Source organism: Vidua macroura, chromosome Z, assembly GCF_024509145.1.
Source record: "Vidua macroura isolate BioBank_ID:100142 chromosome Z, ASM2450914v1, whole genome shotgun sequence".
In the NCBI taxonomy this organism is placed as follows: domain Eukaryota; kingdom Metazoa; phylum Chordata; class Aves; order Passeriformes; family Viduidae; genus Vidua; species Vidua macroura.
In genome coordinates, this window is record NC_071611.1 from 50,135,645 (window position 1) to 50,161,160 (window position 25,516).

General features: G+C 40.3%; 1 protein-coding gene across 1 annotated transcript in view; it reads left to right on the top strand.

The window, feature by feature from the left end:
• Nucleotides 1–23,580, top strand: part of MOB3B (MOB kinase activator 3B) — a 44,528-nt gene extending 20,948 nt beyond the window's left edge. Inside the window, exons 2-3 of the mRNA XM_054003128.1 lie at nt 9,981–10,183; nt 23,415–23,580. Coding sequence (XP_053859103.1) covers nt 9,981–10,183; nt 23,415–23,444 — 233 coding nt within the window. The 3' untranslated portion in view covers nt 23,445–23,580. The remainder of the gene's footprint in view (nt 1–9,980; nt 10,184–23,414) is intronic.
• The last annotated feature ends 1,936 nt before the right edge of the window (nt 23,581–25,516 follow it).

Here is a 25,516-nt window from a genome sequence, read left to right on the forward strand (position 1 = left end):
CACTTTGCTAAGAAAGCCATATAATCTCAAGAGTGTTTTCCTTCCTTCTGCACCTTCTGATTTGACAGCAGAAGGGAGGGCAGTATCATGACAATATAGGTACATGGTAGTGTAGATTATCCCTAATATTTTGCAGCTATCTACTTATTTATTTAGGGAACAAAGTCCAGCAAAACTATCACTGTTTTCATTGGCCTTTGAGATAGACACTTTCTTGACTAACACACTGTGAAAAAATTATACATTGGCTTAGCTCAGGATAGATACTTTTGAAGCAAAGGGCATCTTTTGCAAATTTATGTGCTTTGAGGAGGAAGATTGGACCGGTTTGATTCAGCTAACTTCTCAGCTTTGTTAGATTCTGGTAACATTGTTTTCTTGATAGCTATTATAAAATTGGAAACAGTTCTTACTTTATCAGGTTGTTACATTTTTAAGCTATGTTTGCAATAGATTAGTGTCAATCGTTTTGGCAATGGAAAACACAATCTTTTTTCCCCCCACATGTATTTTTAAAAAAGAATGAATTATGATTGTGGCCTGTAAAAGGATTTTCAAATGTTCATCAAAATTTCTGTGCGCAATTGCCAAAGGACTTAACAGCTGCTCTTGAGTAGAGCAAGACTTCAAGCCACACAAATACAGGAAGTAAAATTGGTCATGTATCTGGATCACTGAAGGTTTAGCTAGGCAGTCATTTTCCTTGCATGTTACAGACAGGAGAAGTGTGAGCCAGTCGAGAACTGCGGTAATGTAGCAGACAAAAGGCCCAGTTGTTTTCTTTGGCTCCTCAGCATTGTCTTTCTGTGATCTTACGCATTCTGATTCTTGCCTAGAGAAAATCAGGCAACAAAGACCATGTGTATAATGACTTTTCTTCTGTTTCCTTTCTCACTTGTGCAATTGACCTACTCCAGGGACATTGTGATGCATTTGAAGTAAGAAGATTCAAGATGTTTATGTCAAATGAGATAAGCTTTCTGCCTGTGGCATTCATCCCAGACCTTTAGTTACCCGCTTTTATTCCCACCTAAGTTAATTTCTTTAACTTTTAATCTCTCTTTCTTAATTCATCTCTTTTTTTTCGTCATGCACAGAACAGTATTTTTATCAGCAGGATTTAAATTAGGACCTTCACCATGACATTGACACATCTGTGTTTTAAATCAGCAAACCATTAGCTTACTGGTAATCACTGTGCAAAATGCTCAGCATATATTTCCATGTGATTGTGACCAGCTTTTTGAACGGAGAGGAGTTGTAATTTTGCCTTTGGAGAGTGAGTCATGAGAGAAGGCCCATGACACTCTCTGCAGTTATGCAGGTGGAATATGCAAAGAAATAAGACAAAAGATCAATGTCATGATTCACTTTCGTAGCACTGTGCTCTATGTCTGTTTGATGATGGATAGATTAGATCTGGATCCTCACTCCAGCACAGGAGCAGATCACCTGACAGCAGGAAATGTAAGGAATGAAGTTGAGAGCCACAGAGAGCCATGGGTATATGGCTGATTAAAAAAAAAAAAAGGAAAATCCCTCTATTTTCTGATGACTTCAGAAAGGCCTTAAGTCGTCCTTAGAACCTTCAGAAATATATTGGGCCAGTTGAGTTTTGTAAGTTGTGGAGAGCCCTGCTTTATGTAGAAGTAGCTTTTCCAGCAAGTCAACAGAAGCAAAAAGATCAAAGGAGTATGGGAATACTGGTGCTCCAGGGAAACTGTGGTTGTTCTACTATGCTGCTGTGGTGCACAAATGGATATGCTGCTTTAAAGGCTTTATATGTCCATGAGCAAGGCCAACAAAGAGAACCTCACCAGCAGCACTTTAAAAAGAAACACAGAATTGTAGTGGGTGACTCTCTGTTAAAGGGCACTGAGTTGTTCTTCTGCTGGCCTGATAGACAGTCATGAGGGGTATTCTGCCCTCAGGAACTGGGTTCCATGGTGTTGCCAAGAGGGTACCCTGACTATAAAGTCTTGGCGAGGCAGGTGAAAAACATCATAAGTCATCCCCATGCCCAAGCCATTATCTGTCCTCCCTGTTAGAGAAATCAGGACAGCCAGAGGCAGACACATTGTGCAGATCAGTGTCTGGGTTTGTGGCCAAAACCATCAAAAAGGTTTTGGCTTCTATAACAGTGGGTTGTGTTTTAATGATTTTTAGTCTGTTATGGGGGAATGAGATCCCCCTGGCTAAAATGGGCAAGAGAATCATTGGCAGCACTCTGGCCATTCTGGTGAGATGGGCTTTAAACTGAAGGACTTGGGAGGCAGGGTGCAAGTGGCAACAACTGGGCCATTGCTTCCTCCTGGGGAGCAGGTCATAGCAACCACTGCAGAGACAGATGTACCTTGGCTGCCCCTGGAGTTCAGGATCAAAACACGTAGTGGGTGCTTATGGTTACAGCAAATCCTCTTACACACCTCCCAGGGAATGTAGTTTCTTGATTATATTATTATATATCTATAAGATATAGATATATAGATATATAGATATATAGATATATAGATATATTAGTGCCTGCATACAAATGGATGCAGCATGGGAAATAAATAAGAACTTGTATGTGTTTGCAGGGCCATGATCTCATTGCAATTGCTGAGACATGGTGAGATCACACACATCACTGGAATATTGGCATGGATAGGTATGATGGGAGTCTGCTTTTTAGTAAGGACAGGTCAGAGAGGTGAGGTGGTAGAGTTGCTCTTTATGTGAGAGAGTAACTGGAACACATCAAGCTTTACCCAGCTGAGAATTCATGGGTAAGAATTGAGGGACAGGTGCAATTTGAGTGGCACTCCTGTGGGTTTTCACCAGAGGCTACATGATCAGGAGGAGGAAGTTGATGAGGCACAGACTCTGGTTCTCCTGGGGACTTCAACCACCCTGGTATTTGCTGGAGGGGTGTCATGGTTTGACATGGAAGTGAATTTTCTCAGGGAGTTGGTAGTCAAATCAATCAGTGGTTGGGGTTGGATATTGGCATTTGGACTGACCACTGAAGGCATGGACATGCCTCTGAGAACACAGGGGGTTAAAAGCAAGAACTCCCAGGGGAACTCTCTCTTTGGTTCTGGTCTTCAGAGAGTGCAGATTCTCCCCTGCCCAGCCACAGGCTGGGTGGGGGAGGGGAAGCCATGTGGCCTGGTAGAGGTAGGCCAGGGACTGAAGGACTGGAACTGAGCCAGCTCCTGTGGACAGAAGGGTGGAGAGAAACGGAGATGCCTTTGTTCCCCCCCGCCACAGAGGGAACGAGACAGAGAGTTTGACAGCACCTTGAATTTGCCAGCAGAGGAGAAGGGGAAGGGGAGGAGGTGCCCAGCCTTGGGAGCTGGAGTTCTGGGCAGAGATTTTAGCTGTCCGGGGAGTCTGAACTTTTAACCCTTTCCTGGGAATGAAGGCTTTTTAAAATATTACTCCTTCTCTATTTGAAGTAGAAGAGAGACAGTCCGGGACCTGAGATGTTAGAAGAAGAAACTTTCAGGTGGGGAGGAGATGATGGAGTAGCTTTTGGCTGGACTTTTCTTGTTAGCCATAGACTGAACCAAATTCTCCTGCAACAGAGACTGCATTTTTAGGGGGATGCAATGGTGAGCTGAGTGACCTGCTTCAGCAACTACCAGCCTAGGAATGGAGAGAACAGAGAAAAGCTGAGGAGGGTGTGGTGATGCCCTCTGTGTTCAGGAAGAAGAGGGTGTGGTGATGCCCTCTGTCCTCAGGAAGAAGATGATCTCTGAAGATGACCCTCGGCCCCAGGGGAAAATGGGAGGGGACTGTAGTCCCAAGATGAGAAGCTAACTGTTGTCTCTTTTGGTCCATGGCAAAGCATCCTTAAAGGAGCCCTATGGGCAGTCTGTCCATGCACGGTGGTGAGAGCACTGTGACATGGAAAGGAGGGTGTCACACTGGCAGATTTTTCTCCGGGCGGTTGCCATGTGTGACATGGAAACACAGAAGGGTGGCAACTGTGTTTGCTGGGGGGTCTATGGTGCAAGAGAGACTCCTCTCTCCCTTGATGGACTGAGTGTTGATTATCTGAAGGGGGGCAACTTGATCAGGAATTCCAGGTGGTGTTTCACTGTGGTTTGTTGGAAGCTGGGTGGAGGGAGGAGGAGTGTTTTGGGGGGTCTTCATCCTAGATTTAGTGTGTGTGTCTTTTATAGTAGTAGTAGTTTAATAAAGTTTTTTTTCCCTTTGTTATTAAGCTTGGGCCTGCTCTGCTCTGTTCCTAATCGCATCTCACAGCACTTATTTGGGAAGGTATTTTTCATGGGGGTGCTGGCATTGCGTGAGTGTCAAACCATGACAAGGGGCTACACAGCCCAGCACATACAGTCCAGGAAGTTCCTGCAGTTTATTGAAGATAACTTTTTGATGCAAGTGGTGGAGAAGCCAGGGAAGAAAGGTGTGTTGCTGGACCCTGTATTAACAAACAAGGAGGTACCAGTTGAAAACATAAAGGCTGGCGGCAGCCAACCCTAACAATTCTGTGATCTCTCACCAGAGCATTTGGGTGCAGCTTTTCTGCAGGAGTACATCATCCCTTAGTAAAAAAGTGGCATGTGCGGCCCACACTCCTGAGAGGTACAGGAACAGTCATATTCACAATGCTTGTTACCATGCCTATCTAAGCACCGCTGTATTATTTCCCAATTGCTTATGTAATTCTGAGTTAAATGAACTTCTGCTGTGTGACTGAAACATTTAAAAGCTGCTTGCACATTCTTGGGACATATTGGGGAACTCTAGGCTTTCAGACACCAACTTAACCAAAATGATCCTTTTGTTACTTTCTTCCATTATGACTACACTGGGGCTCATCGACATATGAATCAAAGCTGCCATTTCACTCATTTAGAAATACTTCTTTCAGAAAGAATCAGCTAGCTTAAAAATTTCAGTAACATCTTTGTCTTTTAACAACCATAACTGAGCAGTCTAGTTTGCAGGTTTACGGTTTGTCTCTTTACAGTGTCACATTGCAGATAGTAATACAGTCAATCTTTTAACTGGGTTAGAAGGGGAAGGGGATAAGGCCAGGCTCTCTAGAGATGAGCCTGAGGGTGACATACCAGAGTTGCAGCAATGGACAGCCCAGCTGAAGTGCACCTACACCAATGCATGTGAATAACAAACAGCAGAAGCTGGAAACCATTGTGCAGCAGGAAAACTACAATGTTATTTGTCATCACAGAAACATGGTGGGATGACTCCCATGGCTGGAGTGCTGCAATAGATGTCTATAAACTCTTCAGAAAGGACGGGCAAAACAGCAGAGGGGTTGGGGTAGCCCTGTACATTAGGGAGTGTTTTGATTGTATTGAAAGTGATGATGATGAAGATGACAAGGTTGAGTGCTCATGAGTGAAGATCAGGGCAAAGATCAGCAGAGTGGGTGGTGGGAGTCTGTTATACCATCCAACCAGGATGAACAGGCTGATGAGGCATTCTGCAAGCACTGGGAGAAGTCTCACAGCCTCCAGACCTAATATTTGTGGGCAACTTCGACTTGTCAAGTGTCTGCTGGAAATACAACACAACAGAGAGAATGCAGTCTAGAAGGTTTCTGAAGTGTGTGGAAGACAACTTCTTTGCACAACTAGTAAATGAGCCTACTAGAGGAGGTGCTCTGCTAGACTGATTGTCTGTGAACAGAGAAGGACTAGTGGGTGATGTGGTGGTCAGTGGCTATCTTGGACATAGTGACCATGAAATGTTAGTTTTCAATACTGGGTGAAGTAAAGAGGAGCACCAGCAGAACTTTCACCTTAGTCTTCCAGCAGGCAGACTTTGGCACATCTAGGATATTGATTGAGAAGAGTCTTGGGACTGAAGAGCAAAGGAGTCCAGGAAGGATGGATGTATTTTAGAAAGAAATTGTTAAATATTCAGAAGCAGGCTGTCCCCACATGTAGAAAAATGAGTTGTTAGGAATAAGACTGACCTGGTTAAATAGACAACTTCAGCTGGAACTTAATGAAAAAAAGAAATCTCTTGTCTCTGGAAGGAGGACAAGGTAACTTCACAGGACTATCAGGATGCAGTGAGGTCATGGACAGAGAAGATCAGAAGGGCTAAGTTCTGGCTCAGCTACAGTTTGATGTGGTCTTCAGTTAAGGACAATGAAAAAATTTTCCATAAATACATTGGCAGCAAAAGGAGGGCTAAGGAAAGTCTCCATCACTTGTTGAGTACAGAGGGTAGTGTAGTGACAAAGGATGTGGAAAAAGCTGATGTACTTAATGCCTTTTTTTGTCTCAGTCTTTAATATCAAGATCAGGTGTCCTCAGGATATGCAGCCTCCAGAGCTGCAAGTTAGGGACAGGGAGCTGACTGATGCCCAAATAAGCCAGGAGGAGGTGGTTAGTGACCTGCTATGTCAGGTAAACGCAAGTCAATGGTGCTTGATGGGATCCACCCCATAGTAATGAGGGAGCTGGCAGAAGAACTTGCCAAACCCTCTCAATCAGCTACCAGCAGTCGTGGTTAACTGAAAAAGTTCCAGCTGACTGGAGGTGGGGATTGGTCACTCCTGCTATGCCTGCAGTGAGAGGACAAAAGGAAATTGCCTTATGCTGAGACAGGAATGAGTCAGATCAGTAATTAGAAAAAAAAATTTCACTGCCAGGTGGTCAGGCACTGAAATAGGTTGTCTGAGGTAGGTGGTGGAGTTGCCATCCCTGGAAGTGTTCAAGAGGTATCTGGGTCTGGTGCTGGTGATGTGGTTTAGTGTTTAGGGACTACAGTCATAGTTCTTGGGGGACAGCTTGACTGGATGATTGTCTCTTCCAAATTTGATGATTCTAAGACAAAGACTGCTGTGGCTGTGATGAAGGACAGAGAACAGGCTTCCTAACAAATCAAATTATCTAAATCTAAGTTAGTCCAGTCCCAAGAGACATTTGTAATTACTCTGTTCTGTGGCTGATTTATTTATAACTGTAGAGCTGCAATGGGAACAAAACATGAGGCCAAATTCTGACCTCAGAATATAAATCTAGAATCGTTTTGCTCTGATTTTTTTCAATTTTGATGACATTATTTGGAGTTCATTCTATTGTAATTGAGGTCAGAATCTGTCCTCTTTTATCTAATTTTGAGCACAAAGAGCAGCAGGGTATATGTTCAAAATAGGGCTGCAGGCACCTCAATATGCACGTTTGTACCTTGAGGCTGACCAGATTTTGAGCCTCCTTTGTGTACCAGGGACAGATAGACAGACTGACAGGCTCTCCAAGACTGGGGAGTGTAGGTAGCTCACCAGAAAGTTATCAGTTGCTTTCAGTGATACTAGGAGATGCTTTTTAACTCTTTAGGACACTGTGTCAGTTTGTAAATCAGTTTTGCTGGAATGTGAAAGAATTCAGCCACTACCAATTCTGCTGTGCCCAAATGATATATTAGTGATAGCAGCAACATTTCACTGTTTAAGAGTAAATGAATCAGATACAACTCCACAAAATAGGAGAGATTCTGCAACAGCAGGTGAAACTGTGCAATTGGTCTGAAACCTTGATTCATGTGAGGAGCAGGGGGAAACAGTACAAGTTTATTATGAATCCTAGGCTGTTCTATACCAGCTATTTTTTAAAATGTGTTGTTTACATATTCTCAAATTGACTGTGTAAAGCATCTAAAAAACTGCCAGGTGAAGGTCCTCTCTTGCAGCAGAAACAGTGCTCTGTGGCTTTAGCACTCATTGCGTATAACTGTGAAGTGGGAACATGGCCTGAAGAGAAGTTAAAGCTTGGTTTATTCAGATTGTTTTAGTCAGTTAATACAGAAGTACAAATGTCTTCATTACAGCAACATTCTTCAGTAACAATTATGTGTCAGCCCTTGGAAGATGAAACTAATTTTTCTCCATTTTGGAACATATTTGTTCTGGATTACAAAATACAATGTTTTCAAGAATTCATCTCTTAGTTCAGCAAACCAGCTTGCAGTGAAAAATGCCAGTTATTCTCCTTCCCCCTTTTTTAAGACTGGACATTTTCTTGGGTATATTTTTTAATTTCTTGTATGGGTATATTTTATAGAAATGTAAAGCAGGTTGCTGCTATAATCATTCCTGAATTTAACCATGCTCTGATGGCTGGAATGTGAATGTGATCCCCCATGTTAATGAGCAACTACTTGGGGTTTCTATTATGTTTTTGATAGATTATGTTTATTTTGCTCTTGGAAATAACAACAATTGCTATAATCCAGGTGCTTGGCTAATTGTGTAGAGTTGTGATCTAAACATTACCAAGACATCTGTACATACTCTCATTTCTGTAATTTAACCATGTCTCAGTTCATGTCTTCAGCATTCAAGCCTTCTCCTCTGTAATCTTCCATAATAGCTTTAGCATTTAAATGAATAGATTTGACAACAAAAAGCAAACATTTCTTAAGAAGATAAAGTAGCTGTGCTTTGATAGATCCAGCTATTTTTCTGATCCTTGGTTTGTACATCAGGAATAAAGAGGGCAGCACTGCACTACAAGCTACTTAAAATTTTGAAATATCTAGTGAACACAGTACAAGCCAAAAAATGCAAGACATTTCCTAACGTTATCTGCACCTCAGCAATGACAAATGTAGAAGCAGTTCAGGGATACTTCTGCAGGCTGATGTGTTTCCCTACTCACATGCTGATGGACACACCAATGTTCGTATTCACAGTGGGTATATCCTGGTACCTCCTTGGCTAGGGATTCCAAAATAAGATGCGTGTTTATGTTGATCAGTTGTAGCCTGGTTACAGCACAGTTGATAATTTATGTCATCTGTAATCAAAAATCTGGTTTTGATATGGAAATTCTCTCTATATGTCCTCACATAACCCTTGGCGAAACTGGGAAATTTGTCCATCAATTCAGCACTCTTAGGAGTGCTGAGCAACATTTAACAGGAGACTAAAATTTGAAAACTAGAAAGCTTGAATAAGTGTTAATTTAGTACCTCCACCTTCTTTCTAACAATAATAAATATTTTTCTTGTTCAGAGCGTGAACTGGGCTTTTAGGAAGTGCTTGGCTGTGAGGGTTTTTCTAATTTTTTAAGAAGCAATAGCTGCATTTATGTGGTCCAAAACCAACTAAAGCATGAATTAGGTAACTAAAAAATCAGAAAACTGTGCAACAGAGTAGCAGTAAAGTTCCAAGCATGGCACTAAAGTCATTATGTCTGAGAGACAATCATAAAAGGAGATCAAACTTGAAGATTTTGGGGACAGCTTAGTGGCACATAACTCCATGCAAGATCAATTTTTAATGGAGAACAGTTCTGAAGAAATTATTTGTGCCCCATTATTGATGCCCGACAGTTTATTAGCACATGTTCTTTTGCAGCTGCTTTGGAGTCTTCAGGTACAAAGTAGCGTAACTTTAGAAGTGTTTTGAAAGAGCTATTCCTGTATCTCTTCAAGAGATTTTCTATTAAAGGAGCAATCAGATTGGTACATGTAACTGGGAGGAAGTTGAAAGCAAAAGGGTCCTTCTGTCAGTTATTTCAAATTTGTTATTAAATTTGGTGCTGTGAAATGCCACTGTTGAGTAACATGAGCAGGAAGTGTGTTACTTCTAATAAATGCTTTGTATGTATCACTTTGGGGAACAGTTACTACATGATGTAAATCCATTGATGTTAATAGTTCGGTGTGCACTGCAGTGAAAATCACCTTTCTGAATGTTACAATACTGGATGGATTAATTAAATTATACATAGGAAAAAAATAACTTGTTCCTGTCAGTCTTGATACATTAAAGTTGTTTAAGTATTTGGCTATCTTTGGTGCTAGCTGTCAAATAAATGCATGCATAAAGTGATCTTCTGGATTGTAAAGGAGGCCTAGGAAGTCATAACCTAGTTTGCAGTTACAATCTCACACTTGGCTGTAAAGTTTTTGTCTTTCACACTTGGCTGTAAAGTTTTTGTCTTGGCAGGATGAAAGGATGGTTATGACAACCTTGCCTCCTCTATTCACAGGAGTTCCCTTTCCGAAGAACTTTCTCCAGATCTGCAAGAAGATACTCTGTCGGCTTTTTCGGGTGTTTGTTCATGTCTACATCCATCACTTCGACCGTATCATCCTTATGGGGGCTGAGGCCCATGTCAACACCTGTTACAAGCATTTTTATTATTTTGTGACAGAGCTCAACCTCATAGACCGCAAAGAACTAGAGCCTTTGGTAAGTGTGGCGTCTGGGCAAAAGCTCTAGGAAATTTTCCTCCTCCCTTCACCAAGACACTCTCATCCTTATTGCAGTGAATTTCCTTTAGGAACAAGGTTTTTCATTCAACACAGACAATTTAAAGGGATGAACTCTGCCTCTCTGCACAGACCCATTCCTTCTGCTGCAGTATTTGTGAAATCTTTAGTAGGCTCTGTAGAAAGACAAAAGTGCATTGTATGTTGTATGGAAAAACACAAGGTGGAAATTCCTGGCATTTGAAAATAGAAGTTCATTTGTCTTCTGCTTCTTCCTGTACTGTATATTTAGTATATAGTTTTATTCTGTCTGCTTTCACTGGTCAGTAACAGCATGGCAGTAAGTCATAGCACTCACTTAAATGCATGTAAAGGGAACAGTTATCTATATAAAGGTGAATTGTGAGTTTTTTTAAGTCCTTAAGTAGGTGTTTGTGAAGGTATTGAGTGTGTTACATCCAGAGCACAATCTGAATCTAAGTGAGGTAGATGAAGTGAGACAGAGATTCAGATAATTAGCAGTATGTAACAAAACCAGACACTTCCTTGTGGACTGAAATAGATTAAAATTAAAATCATTGTTCCAGAAGCAAGGGCCCAGAAATGGAAATGCTTTTGCTGTTGCTTGCAAATGCTAATAAAAAAAAATATATATAAGCAGAGAAGGAAAAGTAAGGAACAATTCAGAAAGCAGGTAGATCCTCACTGTGGGTGTTTAGCCAACTTTAAAAGAGATCAGGGAGACATTTCCCCATAGGTCAGAGTTTGGAATATACTGTGTCATACAGCGTATTAGGAAGTGCTGGAATCACTGGGTTTTATTTTTTCTCTTTTTTTTTTTTTTTTTTTTTTTTCTACACAGAATCACAGGACAGCTGAGGTATTGGCTGGCACCTGTGGATATCGTGTAGTCCAAATCCCTGTGTCACCTAGAAAGGGTACCCAGCACCACATCATGTTTTACTTCTTCATATGAAGGCACATTGCAAGGCCGTGTGTAGCACAGTTGATATGAAACAATTCTGAAAGTGTGGCAAAGTGATGATTGCCTGCATTTCTACCGGAATTGGAGCTGTTGCAGGTGTGGTTCTTGTATATACTTACACTGATTGGAGGAGAGTCTGTGAAGTAAGACAGAATGTATCATCTTGTTTTCAACAGTTTGCAAGGTCCCCTGAAAGACACTTCTTTGGCATGCATTTATAAGCTGAAATGAACCTATGGTTTTTATTTCTGCATAGGAGAATTTAATATGCTATATAAATATGTCCTAAGGGGTAGAAGACAGTCCTGCTAAAGAGAGTTTTTCTGACAGACTAGTGATGCTAGGTTAGCCTGCAGCTATTAAACACTGAAGTTGGATCATAAGCAAGATACAAATCAGAATATCTCAGAGATAGGAATAGGTGTGATCTTAAGTCTATTACAGGAGCTTTAGAATACAGAGAGAACAAAAATGGTTTAATGCTGCAGTTAGTGGGTATCAATACCCCTGCACAAAGTTGACACATGGGGACAGAGTGATGGATGAGGTTACTCAAGCCCAGCAGCAGATAGGAATGTGCTTCAATTGGTGCGTGCTTTCCTTTTGTATTCCTCCCTTCACAAAATTATCCTTGGGATCATTGTATGATTATTAACTTTGCTGGGATTCACCATCTCTCAAATAAATGTTTCACCTGCTTCCCTCTTCCTGTCCTTGACTTGGGTGGGTGTCAGCAGTGTGGAAATGCAGGAAAAAGAAAAATCCTGCATTTAGTTTTCTCTTCAGCTGAGCAAGGAGAAGGGAGGGAATTGCCAAACAAAGCAGGCCTTACAAATAGTCTTGAATTTTAATGTGGTAGATCAGGACAACCTGTGGACTGCCAGGTTCACCATGACAGGAAATGAATCTGCATTATCTCCCTTAATTAGAAAATGGGCCAAGAGATGATTAAATAAACAGACTGCCACATGCTTTAATAAATGGGAAGACAACTGATTTATCAACATAATTTTAAGAAGGGAGAATAATTGGGGAAGTTGGCAGTAGATTAATCATAATATTAGTGTGCAGGACTTATGCTCTATGTTTAAAATAGATTTTATCAGACTTTTGCAACCCAGTGCAGCAGTTATAAAATCAAATGAAGAAATAATTCAAACAGGGTTCTCCCTCCCATCTGGGAGTTACATAACTTGTCCTTTCTGCAGTCAAAGAGGTGGTTATAATTAAAAATGCAACATGTCATTTTCCCATACCCATCAGCAGGTTAATTTGACAGATTCTTGAGTCTTTCTTAGGACTGTTTTATATGGGGACAAAAGAGGAAACTGACATAGTCACTGACGCCACAGGGCGTCCTGAGGAAAAGTGTCCAATTGGTTAATTTAGGGACAAAGAAGACATCTGAAAGCATATGATTTCTTCTTTGCAGCCAACAGACAGACAAGGCAGCACCATGAGAGCTCTCAGAAGACCTTTAAAGTCTGCCTCCATGGGGAGGCTTATGGGGAAGCATACTTAGCTTTAAGACGTGTTATTTGTTTTGTGCTTTTTCCCTGTGTGGCCAGCTTTATTTCCCACTGTCAGTAGTCCACCTTAATTCACTTCTGAGCCTCTTCCAATGGCCAAAACACTATAGGCATGAGGGTGCCTATTACCTTCATTCCACCCTCATCCTTTGTAGGTGACAGCTTGTCAAAATTCAAACACAGCATCTAAATATACTTTTTTGTGAGAATCTTTACACAGCTGCCTCAGCTCATAAATTTGTTGTTCAAACACTAGTACAGCTACGGGAAGTATTGCTCCTCTACTTCCTTCCTGTGATCCCTTTTCTCTGACAATGTATTCTACAGTATGTAGTACTTAAGAAATATACCATATAACTTTATAAGCACATAATGAGCAAAACAATCTTGGTTCATGGAATTTATTTAATTTATTGCCAGTTAACAAAACTTTTGATTACTGATCTGTGTATTGAGGATAAAAAAGGGAATTAAACAAAACAGTTGGCAAAGAAACACCTTTCTTCCCTGGGCTCTAATTCAGAATAAATTCTCCCTGCTTGCAGGTCTCCACTCACCTTGAGTTTGCTAGGTTACATTCAGATACTCCTAATCCCTTCAGGGAGGTGAGGGGCAGTGCAGGAGACTAGGGAGGTGTCTGTTGCTTGTTGCTTCTTACTTGTGTTCCTCCACCACAGCATGGGTTTACTGTGGGACACAGTCCCTCCACAGTGTCCCTGCTCTGGTGTGCGCCTATGACCCACAGTCCCTTCAGGGTTGTGTCTGCTCTGGCACACTGCCCTTCCTTCCAAAAATATGTCTCCAACCATATCCCAACAGTGCCACCATTTGTCTTCTCCTCTTAACAGCTGCTGCTTTCTTAAATATCTGTGAGCAGAGGCACCATGTGCTTCTCTAGCAGAAATTTTGGCACATGCTGGGTTTATTGTAGTGGTGTTAGGGGCAGATGGCAGTAGCTGGCTGGCACAGGACAGTACATGACCTCCTGCCACCATAACCCACCCTACTAGCCCTCTGCCACCAAAACCCTTCCAGTAAGGCCCAGTACAAAGCATACTCTTCTAAGTAAGTAATATGTGATCTGTTGGTTAAAGACTTACTTTCTGTTTCCAATTTTGTTTTAGGTTTTTTGTTTATCTCTGGGTAAATAGGTCTCTTCATCAGTCTTCTTATGTGACATATAAAAATATCTAGCATTTGACAGAAGTCTTGTGAGCTTGAATTTAACAGTGTTTGCAAAGCACTCTGGTGCCACAAAGTAAGATTTGTACCAAGAGAAGAGCTTGTTCCTAGTTCTACCTTCTACGTTCAGCAGCAAACTGGATCCTTGCCACATACAAAAGAAATGGGAAGACCAGAGCTTTCTGTGTTCCTTAACTTGGTGTTTGCTGATTTGCTTTGCTGCTGCTATAGTAGTTACACTGATGGAAATGGGAAGTGAGCAAGCTTTTGTCTGCTGGGGGCTGATGGGTCCATCTGTCAGAGGAGGGGAAGAGCATTTTCAGTCATAGGCTTGCCAAGCTGATGAAGAGGCCTTTAAACTAAAGGTGCCAGTGGGAGGGGAATCTCAGTCCATTCCACTCCCACTAGTTTGATAGTAGTGCAAATCAGTTAGTTTCCCAGCAGATTCCTAAATAGCTGGAAACTATTGATGGTAGCAAAATTTTCTTCGGACGTCGGGGGTAATAGACAGCAGAATATAGTAATCTGCTTCACTTACTCTTCTCAAGTTTTTTTTTGTTATAGATCACATCTATGAAAACATTGAGCTTTTTTTCAAAGTAATTTTTATAAACATTTTTTCATAAGAACAGAAAGTAATAATTACATTTTAATGACAAAAAGTAGAGAAGGATATTGCTTACCTGCACTGTTCTGCTTACTTTTGAAATGTTGGTTTCATTTAGATGCAGAGACTATCAGCCATGGTAGGAACTGGCTAAAACCGGGTCTGGAAGTGGTGACCATCAGTGGAGCTGAATGTATAAAACTGGTGAAGCTGGTAATTGCCTCTATGAGTATGGACTTCCTCTGCAGGATAAACAAGGACATGACAATTTTCTTGCCCCATTATTCTCACTGTAAAAGCTTCCATTGGCTATATAGCATGCTTGGTTTCTGAAAACATTTTCATCTGGTATTTGGAGCTGCTTAAAAGTAATTATAACATGGAAGTCAAGATACCAAACCAAGAAGCCTCTGTTTTCACACAAGTTCCGCCAAGTCTCCTGTCTATTTCAAGATGTGCCAATTAACAGTAATGTAGTCATATAGTGCTCAGGTGAACACTTGAGAATTTCTCTTTTGTGCTTTTTGTTTTTCCAGAGTTACAGACCTCATAAATATCAGTCCCTCAGCTCTGTAAGTCTTGTCACTCTGCCTCTGTGCATAAGGCCAAAGTAGTTACTGATATATGTCTAATTTATGTCTTTTCACTAGAAAATTAGCAGCTTTGCTGCATCTTTGTCTATACCACAAAAGAATGTTTGCTCATCAGGCAATTCATTGCCAGAAATGCCATAAATGTAGTAGAAATACTTTAAACATAACACTTCTGGCACTAGTTTAATTCAGTACTCACAGTGGAAAACTGAGCTGTAGCAGGTTTAGCAAAACATGGCAAAATACTGGCATTTTGACACAGGTGTGCTCAGATGAAGCACAGCTGTGTGAAACAGAATGATTAGAAGGGACTTTTTATACAGATAAATTTTTCAAGCATATATTTTAAAATAAATTTAATTCACTGGATTTTTTTCCAAAATATTGCTTGTCTGCTTAGTTCTTTTTTTTTAATATTGATAGTGAAAATTAGAATTTGCACTTTTCCAGTCCATATTCTTTGTATATCCTCTTATAATCTTCATGAAAGCAGTGAATGCATCCACAAATCAGTAGAGTCTGAAATACAAATTATTTGCCAATCAGCAGAGGACAGTTTGAGCTCAAGAGTGCAGGAGAACTAATCTCATTATAGTTACTGTTTTCTTGTTGTCACTGTCCTTTATAGCTGCCTAGTTTTACTTTTATACTGCTGCTCATTGCCATCGAAGTACAGCCCTTCAGATCTTTTCAAGGTGTCCTCTGTTATAGCACTTGGAAGAAGCAAGAAAACAGTAATATTAAGACACTGTTTTAAAGATACCTCTATCTGTTTATCCTTCCAGACTTCCTAGTGTGTTGTGTGTACTGCCTGGATGGCTTAAGCTTTGGGCAGGTAACATGTAACTTGTTCAAACTTGTTCAGTCACTGCTACCAACTAGAAAACAGGGGGTTTTTTTCTTTCAGAAGTGCAAAAAAACAACCAACCAACCAAAAAAAACCCAAACAACCTAGTATTTCCTGCCCCCAGTCCAATTATGGTGTTAATATCCAACAGGATTTTCTTTACATTTTACAAGCAGAGAGAATTTCTCAAAAAAGTGATATGTTCACTAAATAAAGAAGAAACCAGTTATAGGTAAATGCTGTCTTTTCCATGTCCTGCAGGAAATTAGAAGGAAATTGAGAACTCTAGAATTTAACACTGCTGAAAAATAGAATTCTCAACTCTGGTGCTCGAAGAAAGCAGAGCCTTAAGATGCACTGGAATTTCTGAATATATAATTCCTGGCACACATTTTTAGTGACTATTTCTATGGCATCAGCTGCTTTGCTTGCACTTAACTGAAGACAGAAGGACTTTCCTACTGATATTTTAGTTAACTGTTAAAAAAATGCCTATGATCTCCTTCCTTTAGCACTTAACAGCTCCCTTCAATAGTCTAGCTAGTCATAAGGCAATTGTAAAGGCAGTATAAAGAAGAAATTTCAGAAAAACTACTTTGCTTAACTAAAAGTATGTGTTTTCTTAATTTGACCAGTACTTGTTGAGTGACTCTATTAGTTTTGTTGAGTGTTGGATTGGACTGTTAAAATTCTCTCTAAACCAGCAAAAACCAGAAAACTGAGAAGCAACAAGTCCACTTTTTCTAATTGTCAGAGGAGAAAAAAGAGTCTCATGTCGCATGAGCTTAGAAGTTCTGCAAAAGAAAAAGGAAATGAGGAAAGAGGTATTTATTGTCCCATTTAATTAGATCTGTTAGTGTATAAAATAATCTATGTAATCTATGTAAAATACCTACTATATGCAACAAAATTATAGTTCACAGTAGAGAACTAACATGTCTCTTGATTAATGTTATGCAAAAATTTTATGCTAAATATAGTTGTAGTGTTTGCTTATTCACTCTGCATTACTTTAGTGTAATAAGCTACACATTTCAAGTCCATTTAATATGGTAAGCTACACTAAACACAATTTTTATTTTATTGTTACAGAAGACAAAAATATGCAGAAGGTGAAAATACCTCCTTGGAATATGACAATTTTAAGCAGGTCTGTCATCCAAATGCATGTACTTTGTATCTAGCTGGGTCTAACTCTACTCACAGGTGTATTTGGCAGGGTAATTTCCTGATCCCGTTCCTGCTTGCAGTGAGTTGATAAAATACCTTTGTCATCAGTGATAAGGGGTTACATTTGCAGACAGAAGTATTATCTGTGTCCTGCAAACATCACCAAACAAATACAGGAAGAACCAAATAGGATTATTGTCAGTCTGTCCTTAGCTTCAGAATAACTACCCTGAAGCCAAAGAGATTGTCTGAGAGATTAATTTAATGCTATGCATCATGATAATAGAGACTCATTCAAGTGGAAGACATTGTGAAACCTAACAAAGGAAATAACCGAATGATCAATATACCCACTGGACAGTAATTACCAGTCTGTTGGGTGTTTTTCAGTCAGGATACAGAGAAAGCAGCAATGGAAGAAGTAGAAGAATTTCTTTTTTACTAACTTTGGAGAACAATTTCTAAATGAATATTCAGAGCATGGTTCTAACTAAAACTTCCATAAAAAAAAAAAAGAAAAGTTTTGTAGATTAATTTACTGTTACAGTTCTGGTGTCAGCCTTCCTATCCTGATCAATCAGCTGTCTGTATACTGATTAGTTGTGCAGCACAGGATCATAAACCTCATGATCAGGCGCTATTCCATTGTAAACAGTTTCTTTTGTCATCGGGACACAAAGAGCTTTGTCCACATGTTAATTATTTCTTAACTATTAAGAAGTTTGTGAAGAAAGCAGCAAGAAAAAGCAGCAGATGTCATAGCCATTTGTGCTTTAATGAACAGATCTTTCTCTTTTTCACCTGTTTATTCTGCAGTTGTGATTTGAATTACAAAAAGACTGTGAACTGGCTGCACTGGTGCATCACTGGGCCTTTCTGTGTGCATATACCATTCCCTGTGGCTGTGGCTTGCTTTTCTGTCCATGAGAGTAGGAAGGAGAAATGTTTGTCCCAGTGATGCTTGTGTTTGCTCAGCAGAGCCTTTTAGTCATGAACCTCAGGTCAGGTTGGATTTGACTGTTATGGGTCCATAAACTGGAAGACCTGTTTGTGTATCACGTATCTGCCCAACACTGCTTCACAGGATGGTTGAATAGATCCTAAGTTCCTTACCTGTGAGACTGTGGTTAATGCTAGGCAATGGCTTTTGTTTGTGGAGGTTTTTTTGTTTGGTTTGGTGTGGGTTTTTTTGGTTGCAGTATTTGGAGACATGAGTGGCTCCCTGTGGAGTCAGTAAGCTTGGCAAGTGTATTTAGCGTGGTGCCCACTGCTGTCATGTCCCTGCTCTTCACTCTTGGTCAGGTCTTCCAGGCTGATGGGTACCTGCAGGCAAGGTATTCCTGCTTGTCAGCAGGTAAAGTTGTTTCTCTATCCACTTGTCTGCGAACACACTTGTATATACATTTAAAAACCTCACTGTGTTTAAAACAATTGTCAAAAGGTTAAAAGGAGATGTTTCCACATCATCCTTAGGCTTGCTAACTAGCAGCAGGAGGAGCTGAGGAGAGGGAATATCAAGACATGCTTTCCTTCAGTTTGGAGAACTGGAAGTGAGGATGAGACCCAGACACCGAAGGAGGATTTGAGTCTTTAAAACAACACTGGTTTTAGTGAAGCTCATTATTACATTTATTACTTTTCCTGATGTTCTTATAGAATACTATTACTTATATTGTTTTTTTACTTCACCTACTTTCGCATCAGCTTTTGCACAGAAGGGCCCTCTGGCTCCTGTTATATACTGGTACAAAGGTGATATTTGTTTGAAGGGTTTTTACCTTGTGTTTTGCCAGCTATATATTATACTCACATAAGCATAGAAATATAATTTTCCTAGAAGTACATCATTCTTTATGAGAAATTCATTCTTCTTGTAATCCATTCAAATGCAATTAATGTCTTGCCACAGGTAAATTTGTCATGTTAAAGAGATTTTCTCAGCTACTTCTGGCTATGTTGCATTTTTTCCATTCTTCTCCTGCTGCATTTAAAAGTGAACTGAGGAGTAAAAATTGAAATAATTAGGTATAGATTTATGTGCTGAATGTATCTGAAATTTATGTTGGAGCATTATGGAAGGGAGCGAACCAGACATTCTTCAAATATAAATATTGATTACCTTTTTAAATATTTCTTTTTTCCCTTCATCTATGAAATCAAGTTGGTACTCCCTGAAAAATATTCATGAATGTGTCCTTCCATGAAATCACAAATACTAATAAATCAGATAGATTTCTGATGCTTATAGAGTGTCTTGTTAGCATTAATTCCAGTAAGTAAGTAAATACTTGAAGGACTTCATAAAGAATAGCAAATTTTTCTCTTTATGTTCCTTAGAAGTGAGTTCCATGTTAAATTCTCATCAGTTACTGGTCTTGGGCATATTCAACATGTAGAATGAGTCCAGGCTTCTGATTTGAATTTTGGATTTGAAAAACAGCATGTACTTCTGCCTTCATTTTTTTGGAGTTAACTGTGTAATCCAGAATTGATAGCAGGAGCAGGAGCAAGTCTGAATGTAGCAATGCAGAATGATGCTCTGGAGTGTCTTGTAATTAATTTTCAAGAGGAAGTGCATCTGCTATCAAAAGTTCTGGTATGGAGAGTTTCTATTAATGAACACAGAAAGACTTTGAAAGTTTTCAATATGTTTTCAAGTGCTCATGTGTGCTTGTCTGTGTTTGACTTTCTGATTCCCTTGTCTGTCTACCCTTTATATTTCATTCAATATCCATCTGGGACTGGGTATCACAGTACCTTAAGGCAAAGTGCATTTCCAGTCTTCCTGCCTTCTCAGAAGAGTCAGTTGATAGCTGGTTGTCATCTGCCGTGTTTGGGAAATACTCTTATGTGCTTTTAATCAGTAATTGTTAGTCAAGGCATACTTCTACACCTTTCCCAACTTAAAATGAACAGTGATGTTTCACAGAAGCACAAACCCAAGAAGACTCAGGAGACACTGAAGAACATTCAGCTTTTTGTTAGACAGCTCCACCCAAGGCCATGCACCAGCAGAGTAAGTAAGGATCAGATCTTTGGTGAGGTTTGAAGGGAACTGTTCTGTTGCATTCTGGGTTGCATTCAGATTAGGGCTTTATAATGTTAGTTAGCTGGTTCTGTGTACCCCTGTGTTTCCCCCGGCAATGGTTCGCTCCAGGCTGCCTGCCACTGGAGCTTCCCCACGTCACTATTGTGACCACCCCCTGTTCATTCCTGAAACTTCCTGCCAGTTACCCCATCCCCGCATCCCTGTTCATCCCAGAGCCCTGTATCCACCCCTGTCACGTTCCCGTTGGTTGCCATGGTCCACGTCACCACCACATTACCTGTCCCCATTGGGCGAAGGGGCTTCCCCCCCCGTCAGCCCACCCCCTATAAAATCTCATGCTCCCCCAGTCCCAGGGCCATTTTGTCCACGCGGCGTTAAGGAGTGGCCGTGGTTCTCCATCGCAGCTCCACACGACAATAAAAGCTCTCCAGTCAACTGCACGGACAGACTGGACATTCCTTCACCTCTTTGCCTCGCCCTAGTGCTGGCCACAGAGCGCGGGCAGCCCCTGCTGGTGTGCTGAACGCAACGGCGCCCGGGACACGCAGCAGCCAAGAAGCAGTGCCTTAGCCAGGCTCTACAGAGCTGCCGAGGACTGGGGAAAACAATGCGATGCCGCACTGTTCTGCAGAGTTAAGTGGAAGGGGGACTGTGTTCTAAGTTCTCTGGTGCCCATCAGAATCAGTGAGAGATATGCCAGCAGGCTCTGAGAAGAGTAGGTGGTTAATTTTTAAAGGTAAGTGTCTCAAAGGGAGCAGAGTCTGGCGAGTAGGAGCAGCTTGTTCAGTAACAGGCTCAGCAGCAGGCTCTGCAGCACACAGGATGCCTCATGCTACCACCCAGCCAAGTTTGGACATTGTGGGTATGACCCTTCCTCTCCTTCTTACCAACATTTTGAGTGAAGCTAACTTTTTCTTTGCCAGCATCCAAATTATATGTGTCTCTTTGAGAAACTATTTCCTGGTTGTTTTGTGAATTCCTCTAAGAAAATAACAAGTACAAGTGGGTCACTCCCACAAAGCTTGCACCAGTTCACTATCAAGGGAATCATGGGCTTTTTTTTTTTTTTAAAGCACATCTAATTCACTGTCATTGGGTGAAATCAGTAAAAGCTCAAGCACATATATGCAGGCATGCAATGTGACTGTACTTGTGTGTCCTTCATTTACCAGTAGCAATATAGATCAATACAGAGAATGTTTCTATGCATCAGTGATGTCAATGTTTATTAAGGTTAAACGTTTTACTGACTTTACAGCTTTGGTGAAATTTCCAGAAGTGTAGCCTAGCAGCTGTTGGGACAGAAGGCCTTGAAGGAAGGAAATTACAAAGCCATTTGCAGCAATATTCTCCTAACAGGGTGGGGAAATAGGATCTAGGGAGAAGACTGTGAATGTAATTGTATAACCAAAAAAACCTCAGAAATTAAGGGAGAGAGAAGCTTGGGGAGAATTTGTATTACTATAAAAAAATTAATTCTGCCTCTAGAAAGAAGTTATAAATGGCATGATAGGTTCATGCTTCATGGCTGTCATAGCAAACTAGTTTAAAGCCCTCTAGTTTACATCTTATGCATAGATCATCTAAGTTCCTACTCTGCCCTTTTCCTGGACACATTTATCCCTATCTAGACTGCTATCTCTGATGCTATTGCAGTTTACCTCCCACTGTGTCTGAAGGAGGGTGGCCCAGTTTACAATGGCTCTGATATGGTCCATATTGCTCCCTGGACTGCTTTTATAACAGGGTAAGATGATACAGTCTGACTGAAAATTACTGTTCAGCAGAAATTGCAGAAGGAAGTTGCAGTGTTTTACCTCACAGCCTCACAGTTTACCTCACAGTTTTACATCAGCCTTGATTATAGGAAGTACACTACAAAAACATGCAGACACTGAATATGTGTAAAATTAGGGGCCAACAAAGATAAAAACTGCCTTGAAATGCTTTAACACCTAATTAATCTTCAGTAGGAAGCTGTCCAACACTGTGATGAATTTTATTTAGTTCTGCATTTGGTGTTTATTGCTCTAATGAAATAAACCTAATCACAGCTATTTAAGAAAAAAACAAAAACAACCCCCAAAAAAACCCCACAAAAACATTTAAGGAGAAAAGGAGGCAGATTTTTCCATGAACAGTCAGCTTTGTCATCTTTATCAAACTGGAGGAGAATCCAGTACTAGTTCAGTTTACTGTATATACCACTGTGGAGATCACATATTACTGTATAAACTATTGTATTGTATTATTATTGTAATTACCGTTGTCTTTATAACAAATGACATTCTGTTACATGCATGGCAACAAAATAACAAGTAATGCAAGATAAATATACAAGAAAGAAAAAGTAGTTAAAGGTTTGGAAGGGGAGGAGAAAGTCCCATGATTATGTGTAGGATTCTAGTTGGAAAAGTAATCTGTTAAACAGAGAGTAAGATACAGTTACAAAATTGTCATGAAGCCATTTGCATTAGATCTTAATGACCTTATAAATTACAAAAAATTATTCAAGCAAGCTAAGAGATTTTTCAGAGACTTCTGGTAACTTGGTAAATCTTAATTGATTTTCCAAGGTAAATGCTGTGTGGTCTGGTGTATGTGGATGGCTGTTGGTCAGATAATGCCTTTCCAGAAAATATGCTGACAAATATGAAGTTTTATAGAATGGGGCAGCCAGTTACCACAGAGTTTGTATCAGAGTGTTTGTAAATCAGATCAAATGAAATCCTATGTGGATCCCAAACCCCAGTTCCTAACAGAGTCTGTGAATGGTCCAAAACCCTATCCTAGAGATGAATGCCACAGCTCTAGTCAAGTCCTCAAGGTTTGTGTTCCGGTGCCCTTTGTGCCTATGGGCAGGCAGAAATAACTACGCAGAGAAGGTATATCTAGGACTCCTGTTGGCTACAGGTTCAATGAGAATGATTTGAATCTTTTTTCTTACATTAAATTAAAAGGTTTCTGGCATTTGCAGTTGATTTATTTCTTAGGGCAGGGGGATGTAGCACCATTTACCTGACATGGCTAGGGATTTATTACATTATTAAAGCTGTCAAAAGTGGCAAAATGCTGTATTTTACTTGCAGTTATGTTCATTGTCCTTGAAAGTGACAGAAAGGGGCAGAAACATGGTGCCATATAAAACCACATGAATTTGCAGAGTTGCAGAAATACTAACAGTGAAGAGGCCTGTGCATGTTTTATCACAAATGCCATTTGTTTTTTTTATTTCCCTTTGTTTTACAGAAAGAGATGACAACCAGGATGTGTCACTAAAAACTACCGACTGAATAAAAGCAAAGTCCAATTTCCTTCCTACTGCAGAGTTCAAGAACATGACAGCCCTCATGGACTGAGCCTGCTTGTTAATCCCTGAGAGCAGGAAAGTTGGGAGCCACAGTTATTGTCACAAATGCTTCTCTCCAGTGTCAACATTGTTAACCCTAAATATGTTGCTAGGAACCTCATCTGAGCAACGTGATTATTGAGAAAAAGAAGACTCATATCAGTTCTAGCTCCTTTATCAGGGATAAGAACCTCTTCAGCCACAAAAAATGGCAGACAGTGCCCCTGCTGCTAAAGCTTTACTGAAATTCAGGTCCTTCGGCTGACCTCCAGACTAGTTGTTTTGAAAGGAAATCTGCAATTTTGCTTTCTTTTTCTTTTGTTTCTTGGTATGTGCTTTCTTTCCTAACTGCAACAGACGATTAAGAGGTTGTGGAATCAAAAAAGGCTTAGCATTTAATGCCCCCTACCCCGCTCCAGGCCCCCCAAAGCTTGGCCACCATTCCCAAATTCCAGATAGCCTTGTGTTTCCAGGAAGACAGCCATATCCTTCAGCTGAACAGGCAGGTTATGCTTCATTGTGATTCATAATATAATGACAGTGAGAGGGTTTCTGATCTCAACTACATGAACAGGGATCCAGATATAGCTCTGCAGTGCTGAGGCATTTTCCTTGAATTCATACTGTGACTGACAATGAATGTTCTCAGTATCTCTATATTACATAAAAAAAACCAGCAACAGTCATCATTGTCCTGAAGTACCCTATCTGTCATTCATATGACATTCAATACAGATATTACCCTATCTGTAATTTCATATGCTTTTATCACCTTAGGAAAAGGATCCTTCTCAATCACCTTAAAATTTCATCTTTTCAGAGAAAAATAAATTTAATTTGGGTAACTTGCAGGAAAATACAGTAAAGATAAGTAGTAAAAAAGATTAGAGCAGGAGGGAGTAATTGAAGGTCCCTGTTGCAGCTAAACAGTGCCCAGTGATATGACTTGCGTTATACACTGGACTAACACAATACTTTTTTCCAGAACTTAATCCAAGTAAATTAACACGTGTATGGATGGTCTAGAAGGCTCCATTGCAGCAAATCAAGTCTTCTATGCCAAATATGCCCTGAGGAGACTTTCTTCTGAAAAAAAAAAAATTAATGAAAGTGATACAGAATACCACAAGAGAAATACTTCTGAATAAATGGGAATCAAGTGGAACACATCTATGTATTCTGTGCCTTGTAATGAATTTTGCATACTTGTGTTATTGTGAAAAGTTTCCTGAGTAAGTGCTGAACCCTGTTGTTGCCTTCTCCTTGAATAACTTTAGGTATGTTTACATCTTCTGAGACAGAAACAGAAGAAAATCTCATGGAGTATCCAGTGATTGGAACATTTGAAATAGAGGGATAGCAGACACTGAAGAAAAACAGCAAGTATTGTTGTAGCACATTCTGATTTATTTGCCTGCTTACTTAAGTCAGGCCATGTAAAATTCTTGCTGGGAAAAAGTGCTTTTGTCTGTGAACATTTGGTGTACCTATGATGGGGGCTTTTCTGCATCTCTAGAGCTACACAAGCAGCATTATCCTTTGCTTTCAAGGGGATAGACCAAGTATTCTTACCTCCTTTGGTAGTCTTTGCATTCAGGTTAATTCTTTGGGGATTGGAATGCACACACAGATGATTTCTGTTCTGCTGGCACTTCTGCAGGATATAACTAGCTTCTGGAATTCATTGCCACAGCTACTCTTGAGCTTGCCTCATTTTAAAGATGAAAAATACAACTTCTTTGGGATGATTCATGTAGCTGGCAACTGCCTGGAATTACGACTTCAATTGCTTATAAAAGGTGTCTTGAATTCCTCCAAAGTGCCTGGGCTATGGGACTGTTTGAGAAGAAGCTGTAGCTGATGCAGTCCACTTGAATTTCACTGCCACCATGGACAGTTGCCATGTGGTGTTCTCAGTCTGGGCAGCACTGAAAGATTAACATAAAGATGCAAAGGTGTGGAATTTAGTGCATAAAGATCAAAGTCACTACACAAATTGAAA